The sequence below is a fragment of the Mesoplodon bidens genome (genome assembly GCF_964165515.1).
Source record: "Mesoplodon bidens genome assembly, chromosome: 5".
Taxonomy (NCBI): Eukaryota; Metazoa; Chordata; class Mammalia; order Artiodactyla; family Ziphiidae; genus Mesoplodon; species Mesoplodon bidens.
The window spans coordinates 103,932,541-103,947,159 of NC_138161.1; the positions used below are offsets into that span (position 1 = coordinate 103,932,541).

Consider the following 14,619-nt stretch of genomic DNA (forward strand, 5'->3'; position numbering starts at 1 on the left):
ATTGTTTTGGTTATTTGGGGGCCAATGGAAGTTTTCAAGCTGGCAACAGTGTATAAGATTAGTTGGAAAGGACTAGGCTGGGAAGAATGAAAACTATTTAGGCTGTTTCATAAGTCTAGATATGAGGTAACTAGTTATTAAGTATTTTGGTGGCAGTCGAGTTGGAGAGCAGTAAACGGATTTGGAATATTTGGAATAATTTAATATGGCTTGCTCTATTCAGTGTGAATGAATGAGAAGAAAAAGAGAAAAGGGGTTTTCTCCCAACCTTTGTGATTGGAAGAATTGTACTGAAATACATAGAAAAATAAAGGACACAAGAGGAGCTGAGCAAGTCTGTGGGTTAGGGAATCTGAATTCAGTTTTGAACACTGAGCTAGAGGTTCAGATGGGGATGCCCAGCCATCAGTTACAGATGCCGACATGGAATAAATGAGTGTCGTGGTTATTCTGGGTCTTATGTTGCTTATAAATGGTGTAGAATTTTTTTTTTAATGTAATGCATTTACGGTTACCATGGTGGCAAGAGCCAAATGAAGGGACGTTGTTGGCAAGAGCAGCAAAGATGGAGATCTGGTGAAAGGTAATTTCATGAAGCTTCTGTGCATTGCCTTAGCTCAGAGGAAAGAGAATGCTAGATGCTGTTGACATGTGTTTTATTTTGAAGTGACTGTTATTACCAGCGTCTCTAATCCTTAGCCTTGATCTCTTGGAGCCTTATGTTCCTGTTCTCCAGCTGAGAGAGACTAATTCACCATCTTGTGTTGTAAACACTCACTCATTTTAACTGATTACACCTCCAATGATTCTCAAATCACTAAAATTACTAATTGCTATTCCTTACACATCAAAGAATGAATCCTGAATAATTAACCCCAAATAAAATTAAATGAATTGGCCCTTTTAATTAGAGTCCCTGTTGCTGTTTGTTCTGAGCTTCCTTTTCTTACTGTTAAGAGACTTTTAGAATGATTAAAACTGTTTAAGACTTAAACAGCCAGTGACCTTTTAATACAATATAAACCCCTGAAAGCAATATTTCAGCTAGCAGGTGGTGAAGTAAATTTTTAGAGCAAGTACCTGTCAGCTCCAGTATTCTTTTGGGGAAAAAAAAAAAAACATGCCAAAAAACAACCACCTTGAGATGAAATGAGTGTCTCTGTTTGATTATTTTTAAAGCATTTATGCATTTGCTTAAGCCTCAGTCTCGATGAAATGGCAGGGTTGAAGGAGCGTGAGTAACGTCGGCATCATTTTATATAAATAGTAACAAGAATTTCTCAGTGAGAAGGATTTGAAGTCATTTGTGCATAAAAGATGAAGACTGGAGAAATCACACAAAGCCCATGGTCTCAGACAGCCCTTCTTATCCTCAGGGAGTCTCCTGAGGCAGGGAAATGGGCTCACACAGTCAGGCCAAGGAAGCGTGATGGGATTTCATTGCTCCTGATCGTCATGCTAGGATTCCCAGCCTATCCGTGTTGCCTTTAGCCTGGGTGTTATTGAAGGTATTTCACATGTTTCTGATCATCTAATCCAAGTCTCCTAAATAGTAAGAACCTCTTCTCTTCTTCATAGTCTTCTGAAGTTGTAGGGGCCGAGCAGGTTTCCTCCGTATTCTCAAGCAGCCTCAGTTTCTCACACTAAATTTGCCACCTATCGTGGTAAATGTGTCCTCAGCCAGAAGTTAGGGGATACAGGGTCACAGTGGGTTTCTTGGTATGGTTCTACACTATATGTGTTTCTCTTTACCAAACTGGTTGAAATTTCTCCATGTGTGAAATAAAAGTTATTGGACTAGATCAATGACTTTTTTTCTTAAAGTTTAATAAAAAATAAAATTTTACTTTTCACTTTGAAATGATCTCAGACTTCACACAAACGTTGAAAAATAGTATAAAGGATTCTCACTTAGCCTTTATCCAGTTTCCCCAAATGTTGATATCTTACATAATCATAGTACAGTTACCACAATTAGACAATTAACACACTGACCACAGTACTTCTTGCTAATGTATAGACTTTATCCAGATTTAATCAGTTGTTCTATTAAGATTCTTTTTCTGGTCTAGGACCCTGTCCAGAATCACAAGTTGCATTTAGTTGCCTTGTCTTCTTAGTCTTCTTTAAGCTAGGATAGCTTCTCAGTCTTAGTTTGTCTTTTATGAAGGTCAGTGACTCTTAACCAGGGCTACATGTCAGAATCATGTGGGGAGCTTGTCAAGATACTTGTTTCTGGGTCCCAACCCCAAAGGTTCTGATCTAAGAATCGTAGAGTGGGGCCTCGCTGTATGCAGTAAAAGAAAGTGCTTCCTGAGATGCTGATGCGTACCTTCGTTTAAAAGTCAGAGCTGTTTCAACACCTCAAGCACTACCATTTTGTGTTTCTATTCACATGACATCTCTCCTTCCACTTCCTTCATTTCCCTGTTCCTCTTCCATTCCCAAGTCTCCTTTATGGACAGAAACCTGACCCTCCAACATTTCTGGAGGATTTGAAGGACTTTCTAGACACATTGTGGGATAAGATACTGTTAAGACCTACCTACAGACCTTTTATTGCAGAAGAAAGATCAAGTACAGTACACATGATTGCAGTGTTTCTTGAGATGAGGGTGTCCCCATAGCCAGGTGGTGACTTAGGGATGAGGACTCAGGGCCTGTATCCTGAAGACATGCTCCGAGTAAGTTAATGTGTAAAAACAATGACAGCAACAACAACAATAGCAATGACAACAACAACAGCAAAACTTAGGTGGCTACTTTAAGACCAACGTTATTAACTGTCCAGCTATGAGCATCATGCAGAACCTATGACACCCCCGCCCCCAGTACTATAGTGTATCGACCTTATGTCAGTAATTGAAAAGGGGCAAAATGGTCCATGGTAGAAATACATATGTTCATTTTTTCAGAGTTCAATTCAGTTTAATATAATATAGATTTATAATAATAATCATTTATAATAGTAATATTATTACTATTCATCAAGCATCTCCTGTGTGCTCTCTGTGCCCTCTAAAACAGAGAGCCTGCTCTCAAGGTGCTTATAGTCTAGTAGGAGAAACCAGTAGATACACAATTAAACTAACAGAGAGCAGAATACGTGCTCCAATAGAGCTAAATCAGGAAGGAGCAGTATGTTGTCACTGGAAGTGATGATGGGTCACTCTACCCAGATATAGCAGTGGTGAAATAAGTTTAAATGAGCTATTTAAAGTGTTTTTATTCGGAAACTATCATCCCTCCAGCTCCATCACCATCTTTGGAAGGAAGGTAAGCTTCTGGCCTCAGTGGCCGCCACAGGGTGACGTCCCATCTCCAAGAAAAAAGAGTATTTTTGGAATAGTCTCTCAGCACATTGATATTTGTTTGCCAGCTTCTTTTTTCAGTGGTAAGTTAAGATTTTTTGTTTCTCTAGACTGTTGCCTCATTCTGTGTCCACGGCATGAATTTTTAATTTTTAAACTGAGAGAATTTCACTTTTTGGTGTGGGGCTAAAGGTATCTCAATAGTTGGTAGAAGATTGATGCTTAGGCTTAAATCATTGCCCTGTTTATTTTCAATGCCCATCTTTGGAAGCCAAATTATATGGTGTGTGGTTTGTTGTTTCGGTTGAAATTACTGTCTTTTTGTAAGACAGTTGACACTTGGTGGATTCAAAAATGCTATTTGGTTTTAGTCCATTTTGCAGAACCAGACTGTCCTCCTAATTTCATATTATTTGAAAATCATTCAGTGTTTCTTAACTAAGAAAGTGAATTTGTTTTTCAACAAATGGAAACCACTACGTGATAGAGAAATACAGTATACTTAGGTATGATGTCCTAAGGTGTTTCACCTTCACACAGACTATTTATTTGTGGTCAAACGTGAGGACTATTGAACTCAGTGACGACCCAGGGATTCCTTATTAGCTAGATGTAGAGTGAAATTGTCCATCTGAAAATCAAGGAGACTTCATCTACTTTAGGATAATCATTCTTCCTGCTTTTAATTTGAGAATCTGAAAGAGCATTTCAAGCTAAGTTATTTAGAAGGATGACGGAGACATTACATTTTGGCTTGGGTAAATATAGTGATGCATTAAAATTAAACACTGGCTTAAGTAGATTCTGCAATTCATTTCAAAGTATCTTCCTTTTGATTTTTAAAAAATACATGCCTATAATTCACATTTATTGTATAACAATTAAACCAAAAGGAGAAGGCATGAGCTGTAGACAACCATCCCATGAGCTATAGACAACATTGTTAACGTATACAAAATGTTTATACAGAAATAGTGCCATATTATAAACAATATTCAGTAGCCCATTTTTTTCTCACAAGGTAATACATCAGAAACAGTTTTCTTGTACTTTTCCCAGATACTCCATGACTCACACCTTCACTAGATTTAAGTCTTTGTTCAAATACCACCTCCATGAGGCATTTTCCAACCTTTTTCTTTAAAACTGCAACGTTCCACCATCACCCTAGCAGTCCTTTCCCCCTTCCTTGTCCTATATATCTGTATAGTACTTATCAAGATTTGATATCAAGTATGTTTTATGTAATTTATTTTTTAAGTGTTCTTCTCCTGATAGAGTATAAATTACACGAGTGCAGCTCTTTGTGTTTGTTTTATTTATTTGTTTGTTCGATGTTTCCCTCTGGTGTCTAAAATAATCCCTGGCACATAGAAGGCACCCAATCAGTGACTAAATAGATGTCAGATCTAGATCAACGTCATCATTTTGATGGCAACACAATTTTCCAGTGTGTGACTGACTTCAATTGATTTTTTTTTACCCCAATTTTATTGATGAATAGTCTGATCATTTCCATTGTATTTCACTGTGATTAAGATTCTTTAACATGCTTCCCTGTATAGTCTTTAGTCACTGCTTTAGTAGGATAATTTATTATAAGTGGCATTGCTGCATCAAAGTGTACAAACATTTTTAAGGCTTTTGATACCTGTTGCCAAATTTTCTTGAGGAAGTTTTATCTTCAACACTCCTATTTATATATAAGTAGCATACAAGAGTGCTGAATTTCTTATATCATCTTATACCATTATTGTGTTTCATCACTCTTTAATTTTGACCTTTCATTTAAATAACATGACTTAGAAAATTAAGTACTATCAGAATCAAAAATTTGTTTGTTTTTTAGTTAAGCAGCAGAAAGTAAAAATGGAAGAAAAGTAGAAAGGTTTCTCTTCTAATATATAATTATATATAATAAAAGCATGAACTCCAAAAATGTCTCTGGTGAGAACTAGAGGACTGAAGCTACTTGGTTGAGGTCACATATCTTCTCATTTACAGATGAAGATGTGTCATTTAAGGGGGGCAGTATTGTTGCTATTTTGATGACAGTGAGGACAGGGAACCAGGGATGCCCAACCTTGCCCTGATAATTATCACTTCTGCCAGTGAGTTCTCAAAGGGGCCGCACACTGAAAGAACAGGAAAAAAATGGAAATTCAGGAGCTGCCTTATTAGTAGTTCCATGAGTGCTTAATCCAAGAAAGAGGTCTGTGGTCACTCTGAGATGGTGCCTAGGCTTTGGCTCTGGGAATAAGCAGGCTTTTTATCCTATCTGTAATAGAAGCCACACATTGAGTAAATCAGTGCAACTCCTTTCATATTTTTAGTTACAACCAATGGGTAGTAAATAGATTGAGAAGACTGGGAGGTGATGCATTAAATGGGACTTATCCTCAATGGTTCCTTGATCTCTGCCATATCCCAATATTTCCTGGTGGTTTTTAAAAACTTATGACACATTTCTAAGTACTGAAAATTCTCTTTTGAATTGTGTGTAAGTGTCATTTTAAAATAAGTGGGTAGAACAATGACTGGTTAGAAATTTGTATACGAAAAGTGAGTTTCTCTTCCACTCTTGTTCCCCAGTTGCAGAATTGATCTTCTTAGAGGCAACTTGCCTTTAACAATTTCTTGGGAATCTACTGAAAAGATACTCCCTGATATTACAGGCATATATGTATGTATGTTATCACACAAATAACATTTACTTAATGTCATAAACCTTGATACTTCATTTTTTAAAGATTTTACCCAGTGTGCTTTCTGATGGAGTTTTCTTGGTGGCACATGTGTTTTAATGCAAACTGAAGATGGATTTGAGGGTAAAATTGTAAACAAAGTCTTCAGTTCCTTGGTTTCATAATAAATTGCCTCTCACTTTTGAGGAGAATGCTACAGCTGTGATATAACTCAACCACCTTACAGAGATTTTTCACTCCTGTTCTATTTATTTTATCTTCTCACTTGTTCTCTTTTCTCAACCTTGCTCAGAGAGCTTCATCTTCTCAGATTTGGTCTTCTCTACTGAGTGGGCAAATTTAGACTTAGCTGCTCTTTTGTGCATAGGTGAAAAGAAAAAATTGTCATCTATCATGTACACATTGTACAAGTCACTTACATACAGTTTAGCTTAGCAGTGTTCAAACTGTGGATTGAGACCTATCTATGGGTCACAGTCACTTTAGTGGGTCACACACAACACACAACACCTTTAAAGTAAATAAATAACAGAGAAAATGTTAGTGTAGATTACATGCAATAAGTATGGTTTCATGAAACCCTTGTTTCAGATATACATGTACTTACACATGTCCAGATTGGAGTTTTGCATCATCATATAAAAGGTTATTTCTTTACTCTGGGTTGTAGTAAAAAAAAAAAAAGTCCAGAGTCTCAGTTTTAACTGAGTTGATCTTCAGAGTGACACTGTGAAGTGGCTATTGTTATACTCATTTAATAGGTGAAGAAAACTGAACCTGCGATGGTAGCACTGCCTTTTCCAAAGTAAAGGGTAGAGCTAAGCTTTGTGTTTTAAGTTTTTGGGCTTGAAATTTTGTACTATTTTCTTTGGAACATATTTCCTTTCTCTATTAGTTACTATTAATGGAAAAGAGTAACTGTCTTTACTTGAAGCTTATGATTTGGTCACCATAATTATTTTTATTTCGTGTGTGTGTGTGTATGTATGTGTTCCAACCCAATCTCTTGTGTACTCTTAATTTAAATTCTTAATTTGAGGAGCTCCAAAGTAATTTTATTTATAATTACCTTAAAGTTTAGATTTTCCTTGAACAACCAGAATTTCTCCATTTAAGAAAGTTAGAGAGCCAACATCTGCCAACTGCAAGGGCCCTTCATGTGCGGTCCACAGATCTACATCAGCATCACCTGGGAGCATGTGAGAAATGCAGAATCTCAGGCCTCACCCCAGACCTGGCGGATCAGAGCCTGCATTTTAGCTAGATCCTTTTGGTGATTTGAACATTGATGTTTGAAAAGCACCTAAGACACCAGGTCATTTAATAAAAAAAAGCAATTGAGTGATTAAATGGCTTTTTATTCATTTAGTTTTTCAACATATGTTTACTGAGGGATGACATGAACCAAACTTTATGCCAAGTGGTGGGGATATAAAGATAAGTTATGAGTGGGCTCTGTTTGTTAGGAGTTTCAGTTCTTACTAGGAGAGAATGGCCATGAACACATAAATGCAATCAAGTATTATAGATGCTGGGATAGAACCTGTATGAGGCACAAAAGGGGCTGTTATCTAAATCCGTATGTGTGTGTGTATGTAGGTTTACATCGATATTTGGATCAAGAAGGAGAATGATGCTTGCTTTTTTTTTTTTTTTAAACCATAGTAAATGAATCCAGACTTTATTGATGATCTGAGTTTAACTACTCCCTTGTATTTTTGCACTACAATCATACATAACCAGTGACTTACCATCTTCTTTGTTGGTAAATTCTTGTTATTTTCTCCCTCTCTGGGGGACTTCATATCATGAAGGGCTAAGCAAACTCTTTTTAGGTAGCTGCCTTTTATATATGCCTGAGCCATGTTACTGGGGTAACTACGGTGGGTGATAACTCAGTTACAATCAAGTAGCCACATCTGCTTCTCAGTGCCACTGCCTTTTTACCCCTAGACTAGAAAGGGTAGCTTGAGAAATTATAAATAGCTGGGTTTCTGGGAGTTTTTCCTCACTCTCTTCAAGTTAATGGTATGCATAACGGGCTATTTTCTGATGTCAACTGGAATAAAGTAGTGTTTGGGAATCAGGGATATAATACCTTATTTGCCGAACTCACCCTTTAACTGCCTCATGGTGCTACATCTGGCACAAAGCAAAAACCTTTTGAATATTAGCTGAATGAGATGGGATGGTATAGAGCAAATTAAGCAAGATCTTTCCTTGCTTCTCTCCAAGGCATTGTGAACATCCATTTCCAGCTCTGTATTTCACTAGCAGTATAACTTTGGAGTAAATCATTTTAGCTGGTAATTGGGGAATAAATGCATTTTGCGTGTTGGGTAGGCTTTGTATGGTGAGGAAAAGGGTAAGGAGGAAACCAGGTTTATAGACATGTGTCTGTGAGTACTCTACTCATAATAAAACTAAATATTTCTTTCTTAGCTTTTATGTATCACCACATTCCCCAGTTGCCTGATGTGTGTCCATTTTTGGCTTGCCTGTTTGATTTTTCAGTGCCCCTGTAATTCACAGGGTCTGGGAGTTCACTTGGATTTCCCCAGCGAGCCCAGAGGGCAGGGCAAGCACTAATGTGAAGGTCTACAGCTTAGCATTGCTGGTTGTAAGATACTACAGCTGATTCCGTCCAGGTGCTTTTTCCTCTAGGAGGGTTGCCCCGCAAGCATCTCAGCCAGGTGCTCTTTCATCGTTTGAAGAAATCTACTGAAGAGGAAAGGATCTTCCCCCGCAACATTTATATACACACGTTTTGTTCTTTCCTTTTTGCCATCTTCCTTAAACATGGAAAGTGTACCTTCTCTCTTAAGCTGAACTTACTGTTACTTAGAGGCATTTCCCTCTGTTGACCTGCCTGTTAAAATGGTGAACCTTAAGTCAGAATTCTCATAATAGTCCTTAGTCTGATTGAAAACTCTACGAAGAGTTTTTCTTTGCAACTGTCTTAACTAGTCATGCTTCCCTTCAAAGGACCCATTTTCTATCCCTTTATCATGTGTGTGTGTCTGTTTTCTAGACATTTACCCAGTCCTCCACATCCTTTTAAAAAGTGAGCTCCACTCTAAACAATGTAGCAGGAAGCCTATGATGATTGAGCCTGAAAGATGGAAAACTTTGGTCTAACTTAGTAACTGATTAAAATAAGCAGATACTTATTATGAGGTTATCACTGTGACTTTAATAATCTGCCTAATCTTGCCTAGAACACATGGTCTAGATTTATGTTGTTTTCAAGATATTTCTTTTAAAAAAATACATTGTATTTTCTTTCTCGGTTCCTTTTCACCCTCCCAGGACTCTCATTAACCTGCACCTCACTATATTTAATTTCTATGACAGAAGTATAGGGTCAAGACGGATATAGTTGGAAGGGACCTCAGAGACAGGCAGGTGTACTTTTTATTCTAAGACAAGTTTGCTCTTAGAATTTGGGCAGTTCATGTGTCTTTTGTGGGCCTCTGTTTCTACCTTCATAATATGATCTCCAAGATTTTGGTCAGTTCTGATACTGTTTAATGGTCTGACAACTCCTATGACATAAAGAATCTGGTAGTATAAGAAGGTGCTGAGAAATTCTCTTTTAAATTGAATATGAAGAAGACATAGGTCCAGATAGAACATTTGAACCTGAAAATTAAGCTGTGAAGTAGAATTTGATCATCAAGTCTCCATCAACCAAGACTTCTTTGCTGATCACCTAAAACTTCATTGTGAGCTTTCATCTCATACATTATGACTTTTAAATGTAGAAAAGATCTTGGTGACGATCCTTTTTACTTGACAGGTATTTCATTTTTTTTTTTTTTGAAGGCCAGTGAATTTCTCAGTCCTGGCGGCACATTAGCATTATCTGGGTTTTAAAGGAATACGGGCATCTGATCCCTTCTCCCCATTCCTTTTCCCCATCCCTGAGATTCTGAATGCATTGGTATGAGATAGAGTTTGGGCATCGGCATTTTTAGATAAGATTCCTTGGTGATCCTAGTATCTGGCCAATGTTTAGAACTCTTAGATGGAGTTAATAAAGATTTATGAGACTTATAATTTTAATAAGGATATAGACAACATATATCTTCAGATGTGCACACCCAGAAGAATGAGAAAAGTAGAGATATTTCTATATGACATGCCATTGAACCTTTCCAGTTCTATGGGGTCCAAAGTAGGAATACTATGACACTTTGCTTAATGCAGTGGTTCTCAAAGTGTCGTCCCAGGCCCAGGAGTACTAGCATCACCTGGGGATTTATTAAGAATGCAAGTTATCAGACCCTGACCCAGACCTACTGAATCAGAGCTTCTGGGCGTGGGACCCAGCAATCTGTGTTTTAACCAGACTGTCCAGCGATCCTAGTGAGCTCTAAAGTTTCAGAACCATCAGCATAGAGTTGTTGTGGGAGTAAGAGGTAGCCTAGGAAAATCTTAGCACAGTGCCTGGTGCATGGTGAGAGTCCAAAAAACAGAGTACTCTAAAGATAGTGTGTTTGACTTCTTGGTACCCTGAATATGGCTGGGAGCTAGACTTGACAGCTGTTAGCTACTCTTCCAACTCTAAGACTGTTACTTTTTAAAAATTTATTTTATTGAAGTATAGTTGATTTACAATGTGTTAATTTCTGCTGTATAGCACAGTAATTCAGCTATACATATATGTGCATTCTTTTTCATATTCTTTTCCACTATGGTTTATCATAAGATATTGAATATAGTTCCCTGTGCTATATACAGTAGGACCTTGTTGTTTCTCCATTCTATATATAATAGTTTGCATCTGCTAATCCTAAACTCCCAATCCATCCCTACCCCACCTCCCCCTCCCTCTTGGCAACCACAAATCTGTTCTCTGTGTAAGACTGTTAATTATAAGGCAAATGGAGCTCAACTGAACAATCTCAAAGGTGTATCAGAACAATCAGTCCAAGTCACCATCCTTCCACTGTGAGATTTAGACTCTTTCTTTTCTGAAGACCTAAGTTGTGATGTTTTGGTACTATCCAACAGTGACTCATTGAGTGGTAGAAACTATACCACTAAGTGTTGAACAGCTGAAATGCAAGGAAAAACTATGTATCCATAGAGGAGGACAGTTCCCCAACATGTCTAAAACATTATTGCTAAAAGGAAAAGGGCACATAGAGAATTTTTTTTTAGAAAATGAAGGTTTCCTTTTCTTAATAGAATTTATTGCAAAGAATATTTAAAAAGATTCCATACCTAGAACCCATAGCGACGTTAGATTTCCTAGTATCCTAAAGCCTGGATCGTGTATAGATTTCCAAATTGGATGTTTCTTATTCCAGTTTCTCCTAATCTTGTCCTGCACACACTTTTAGATTAGTCTTTAGAAAATCATATTCTTAGAAGTGTTTGCTTCTCAGAAATCCTTAATGGATCCTCACTGCATGCACAATAAAATTCAAACACTATGCTAGATGTGGAACACACTTAAAAGCTTATTTTCATACTGCTTTAATTTTTATAACCTACTAGTGTTATTTTACATTCCTATGTTTATGCTATATTGTAACTTGCTTTTTACTCTCTAGACCCTGATTTTTTTTTTTTTTACCATTATGCCTCTATTTTCCTTTATTTCTGTGTAGCATGAACTTACTATCTACATCATAATGTTCAGGGGCAATTTAAATACTCTAGTAAAGCTTCCTTGTTACTCCAAATGAATGTAAGCTTTCCTTTATCTTAACTTCTAAAAGAGTTTGTAGAGCTTAATAAATTGCATCTTGTGTTACCTTACCTGTTTACACATTTTTTCCATCTCTACTTGACTGAAAATTCATTGAGGACAAGCAACAAGTCTAATACACCTCAGTAATCCACCGCTCCAAGCACCTTCCCTGTTCTGGCTAAATGTACTTGACACGCTTCTACACCAGCTTTATGTCACTTCTAAGTATCCTGTCTGGTCCTCATTCTTCTGAAAGTTAAGGATGCTAATTAACTGAGGAGAACTTAGGGAATAATTGCTGTGTAGGACAAAAAATTATGTGTCAAAGCCAATTACAAAGCAGTAAAATGCCAGCTAATGCAAATCTTCCTTGATTTATGATGGGGTTACATTGTGAAAAGCCCACTGTAAGTTGAAAATATTAAGTGGAAAATGCATTTAATACACCTAATCTACCAAACATCATAGCTTAGCCTGGCCTACCTTAAACATGCCCAGAACACTTACATTTAGCCTACAGTTGGGCAAAATCATGTAACACAAAGCCTATTTTATAATAAAAAGTTGAGTATATTATGTCATTTATTGGACACTCTACTGAAAGTGAAAAACAGAATGGTTGTGAGGGTACAGATTGGTTGTAAGTGTATGGGTTGTTCACCCTGGTGATCCCCTGGCTGACTGGGAGCTGAGGCTGCCTGCCGAAGCCCAGCATCACAACAGTATTGCACCCCATATGGTTAGCCCAGGAGTAGATCAAAATTCAAAGTACGTTTTTTGTTGAATGCCTGTTGCTTTTGCACCATGGTAAAGTTGAGAATTATAGGTGGAACCATCATAAGTTGGGGACTGTGTGTATTTGTAAGAGTGCTATAGTATTGCATCTGTGTTAATTTCATGTGTGTGTTCCCTTTCCACAGGTGATTTTCTTCCACCCCCACCTCCACCTCTAGATGATTCCAGTGCTTCTCCATCGGGCTCTGGGAACTTCCCTCCTCCACCTCCCCTTGATGACAGTGCTTTCAGGGCACAGGTAAGATCTGGGGTTGAAGTCATGTTTATAAGCCATGCTAGGAATCATGAATTCTGAGATTGTTTCTGTGGTGGATAAACATTTATCCAGAGCCTACAGAGAGCTTTACACCTCACAAAGCACTAAGGCATTTTAATGCCAACTGCCCAGCTCAAGCTTCCCAGAGTTCTGCTGGCTTGCCCTCTGAAGCCCTGGAAATCCTTTTACCTACTAATTTTATTTTGAAACTGAAAGTCATTCTTTAGGAATGCCATTTGAGAAGTCCACATTTTCTTGTTATCCTGGAGACACAACCAGGCTTTTTTATTGCCTTTTTTCTCTTTCCACAGACATTGCATTCTAAATGAGTAAGGCTGATATTTTAAGGTTCTGGTTGGTCACTGTGGGTACTAATTGGTCAGCAACATCTTTCTAGCAAAAGCAACAGCAAACTTTCTTAGGTTTTCTCTTCTCAGTGAGGTCAGGCGTGCACAGTATTGTGTGTGTTGACTATTTAGAAGTATTTGTGCTCCAGGGAGTGTCGAGAGCAAAGTGAGTCAGGGCTAGATTCAGAAGCAACAGTAAAAGTTCTCAGCCTGAGGGGCTTCCCTGGTTGCACAGTGGTTGAGAGTCCGCCTGCCAATGCAGGGGACACGGGTTCGTGTCCCGGTCCGGGAGGATCCCACATGCCGCGGAGCGGCTGGGCCCGTGGGCCATGGCCACTGAGCCTGCGCATCCGGAGCCTGTGCTCCGCAGCGGGAGAGGCCACAACAGTGAGAGGCCCGCGTACCGCAAAAAATAATAATAATAATAATAATTTCTCAGCCTGTGTTCATGTAGAGCCACTGGTGACCAGCTGCCACTGTTTAGGCAGTTAAATGCCAGTTATGTCAGGAAGGAAAACTAAATAATATTGTCATAAAATTATTGTCATATTTTTAGGGGTGATGATATTACTATGGATATGTCAAAGAAAAAAAATCCTTATTTTTTAGAGAAATGTCGGCAAGATTGGTGAATGAAGTGGAATAGTGCCTGGTATTTGCTTTAAAATCTAAAGAATCTAAGAAAGAGTGGGTATGTATATATATATGTATATATGTGTGTGTATATATATATATATATATATATATGTACATATAACTGAATCACTTTGCTGTACACCTGAAACTAACACAACAGTGTAAATCCACTAGACTCCAATAAAAAAGTATCGTAAGAGTAGGGAGCTACTGAGTGAGAATATAGGTGAGAAAATATTAGTTATGTGTTGATAATCGTTGGGTGCATGGAGGCTTAATTCATTATTTGTTCTACCTTTGTATATGTTTAAGATTTCCCATGATAAATTTTAAAGAGGAAAAGCCATAGAAAGTAACTGCTTAAGTAGTTCAGTTCATCATGTGACTTTTTTTCTCTTAGATTTCAGGTTAGAGGAGACAAAGGTAGAAATGATTAATTCACTCAACAAATATTTCTGTGCTCTGTGTGGGCACCTTTATAGCACTATGTATTCTATAGCAAAAAAGACAAACAGGGTTCTGCCCTTATGAAACTTACATGTTAGTAAGGGCTGTTCTTTGCATATTGTTTAATTTATGCAATTAAATATTTTGTTTAGTCTATCTTCTTTCTTGAATAGTTATGTAACTATTTTGTAAGCATTTAAAATCTTGAGTTCTGAAAAGTTTGCTTGACCTTGTGACAAGAAGAGTTGTGTTTGATACTAGTTGAGCAGCTTATTCTTGTCACATGATCTCGACCAGGTCACCCTAAGGCCCACTTTTCTTGTAATTAAAGATAAGATAACTGTATCTATCTCTAATAATTAAATGAAATACAGATGGATTTGAATGTACTGAACTATAATCACCTTACAGATATTTTGAT

The 14,619-nt window shown here is 37.6% G+C and overlaps 1 protein-coding gene across 6 annotated transcripts in view; it reads left to right on the top strand.

The window, feature by feature from the left end:
- The window catches only part of LPP (LIM domain containing preferred translocation partner in lipoma), a 698,762-nt gene that overhangs the window by 297,272 nt on the left and 386,871 nt on the right, over positions 1-14,619 (top strand). For all 6 annotated transcript variants that reach the window (XM_081235262.1, XM_081235261.1, XM_081235266.1 and 3 more), the window contains one exon: positions 12,638-12,750. In XM_081235262.1, the coding sequence (XP_081091388.1) occupies positions 12,638-12,750 (113 nt within the window). The remainder of the gene's footprint in view (positions 1-12,637; positions 12,751-14,619) is intronic.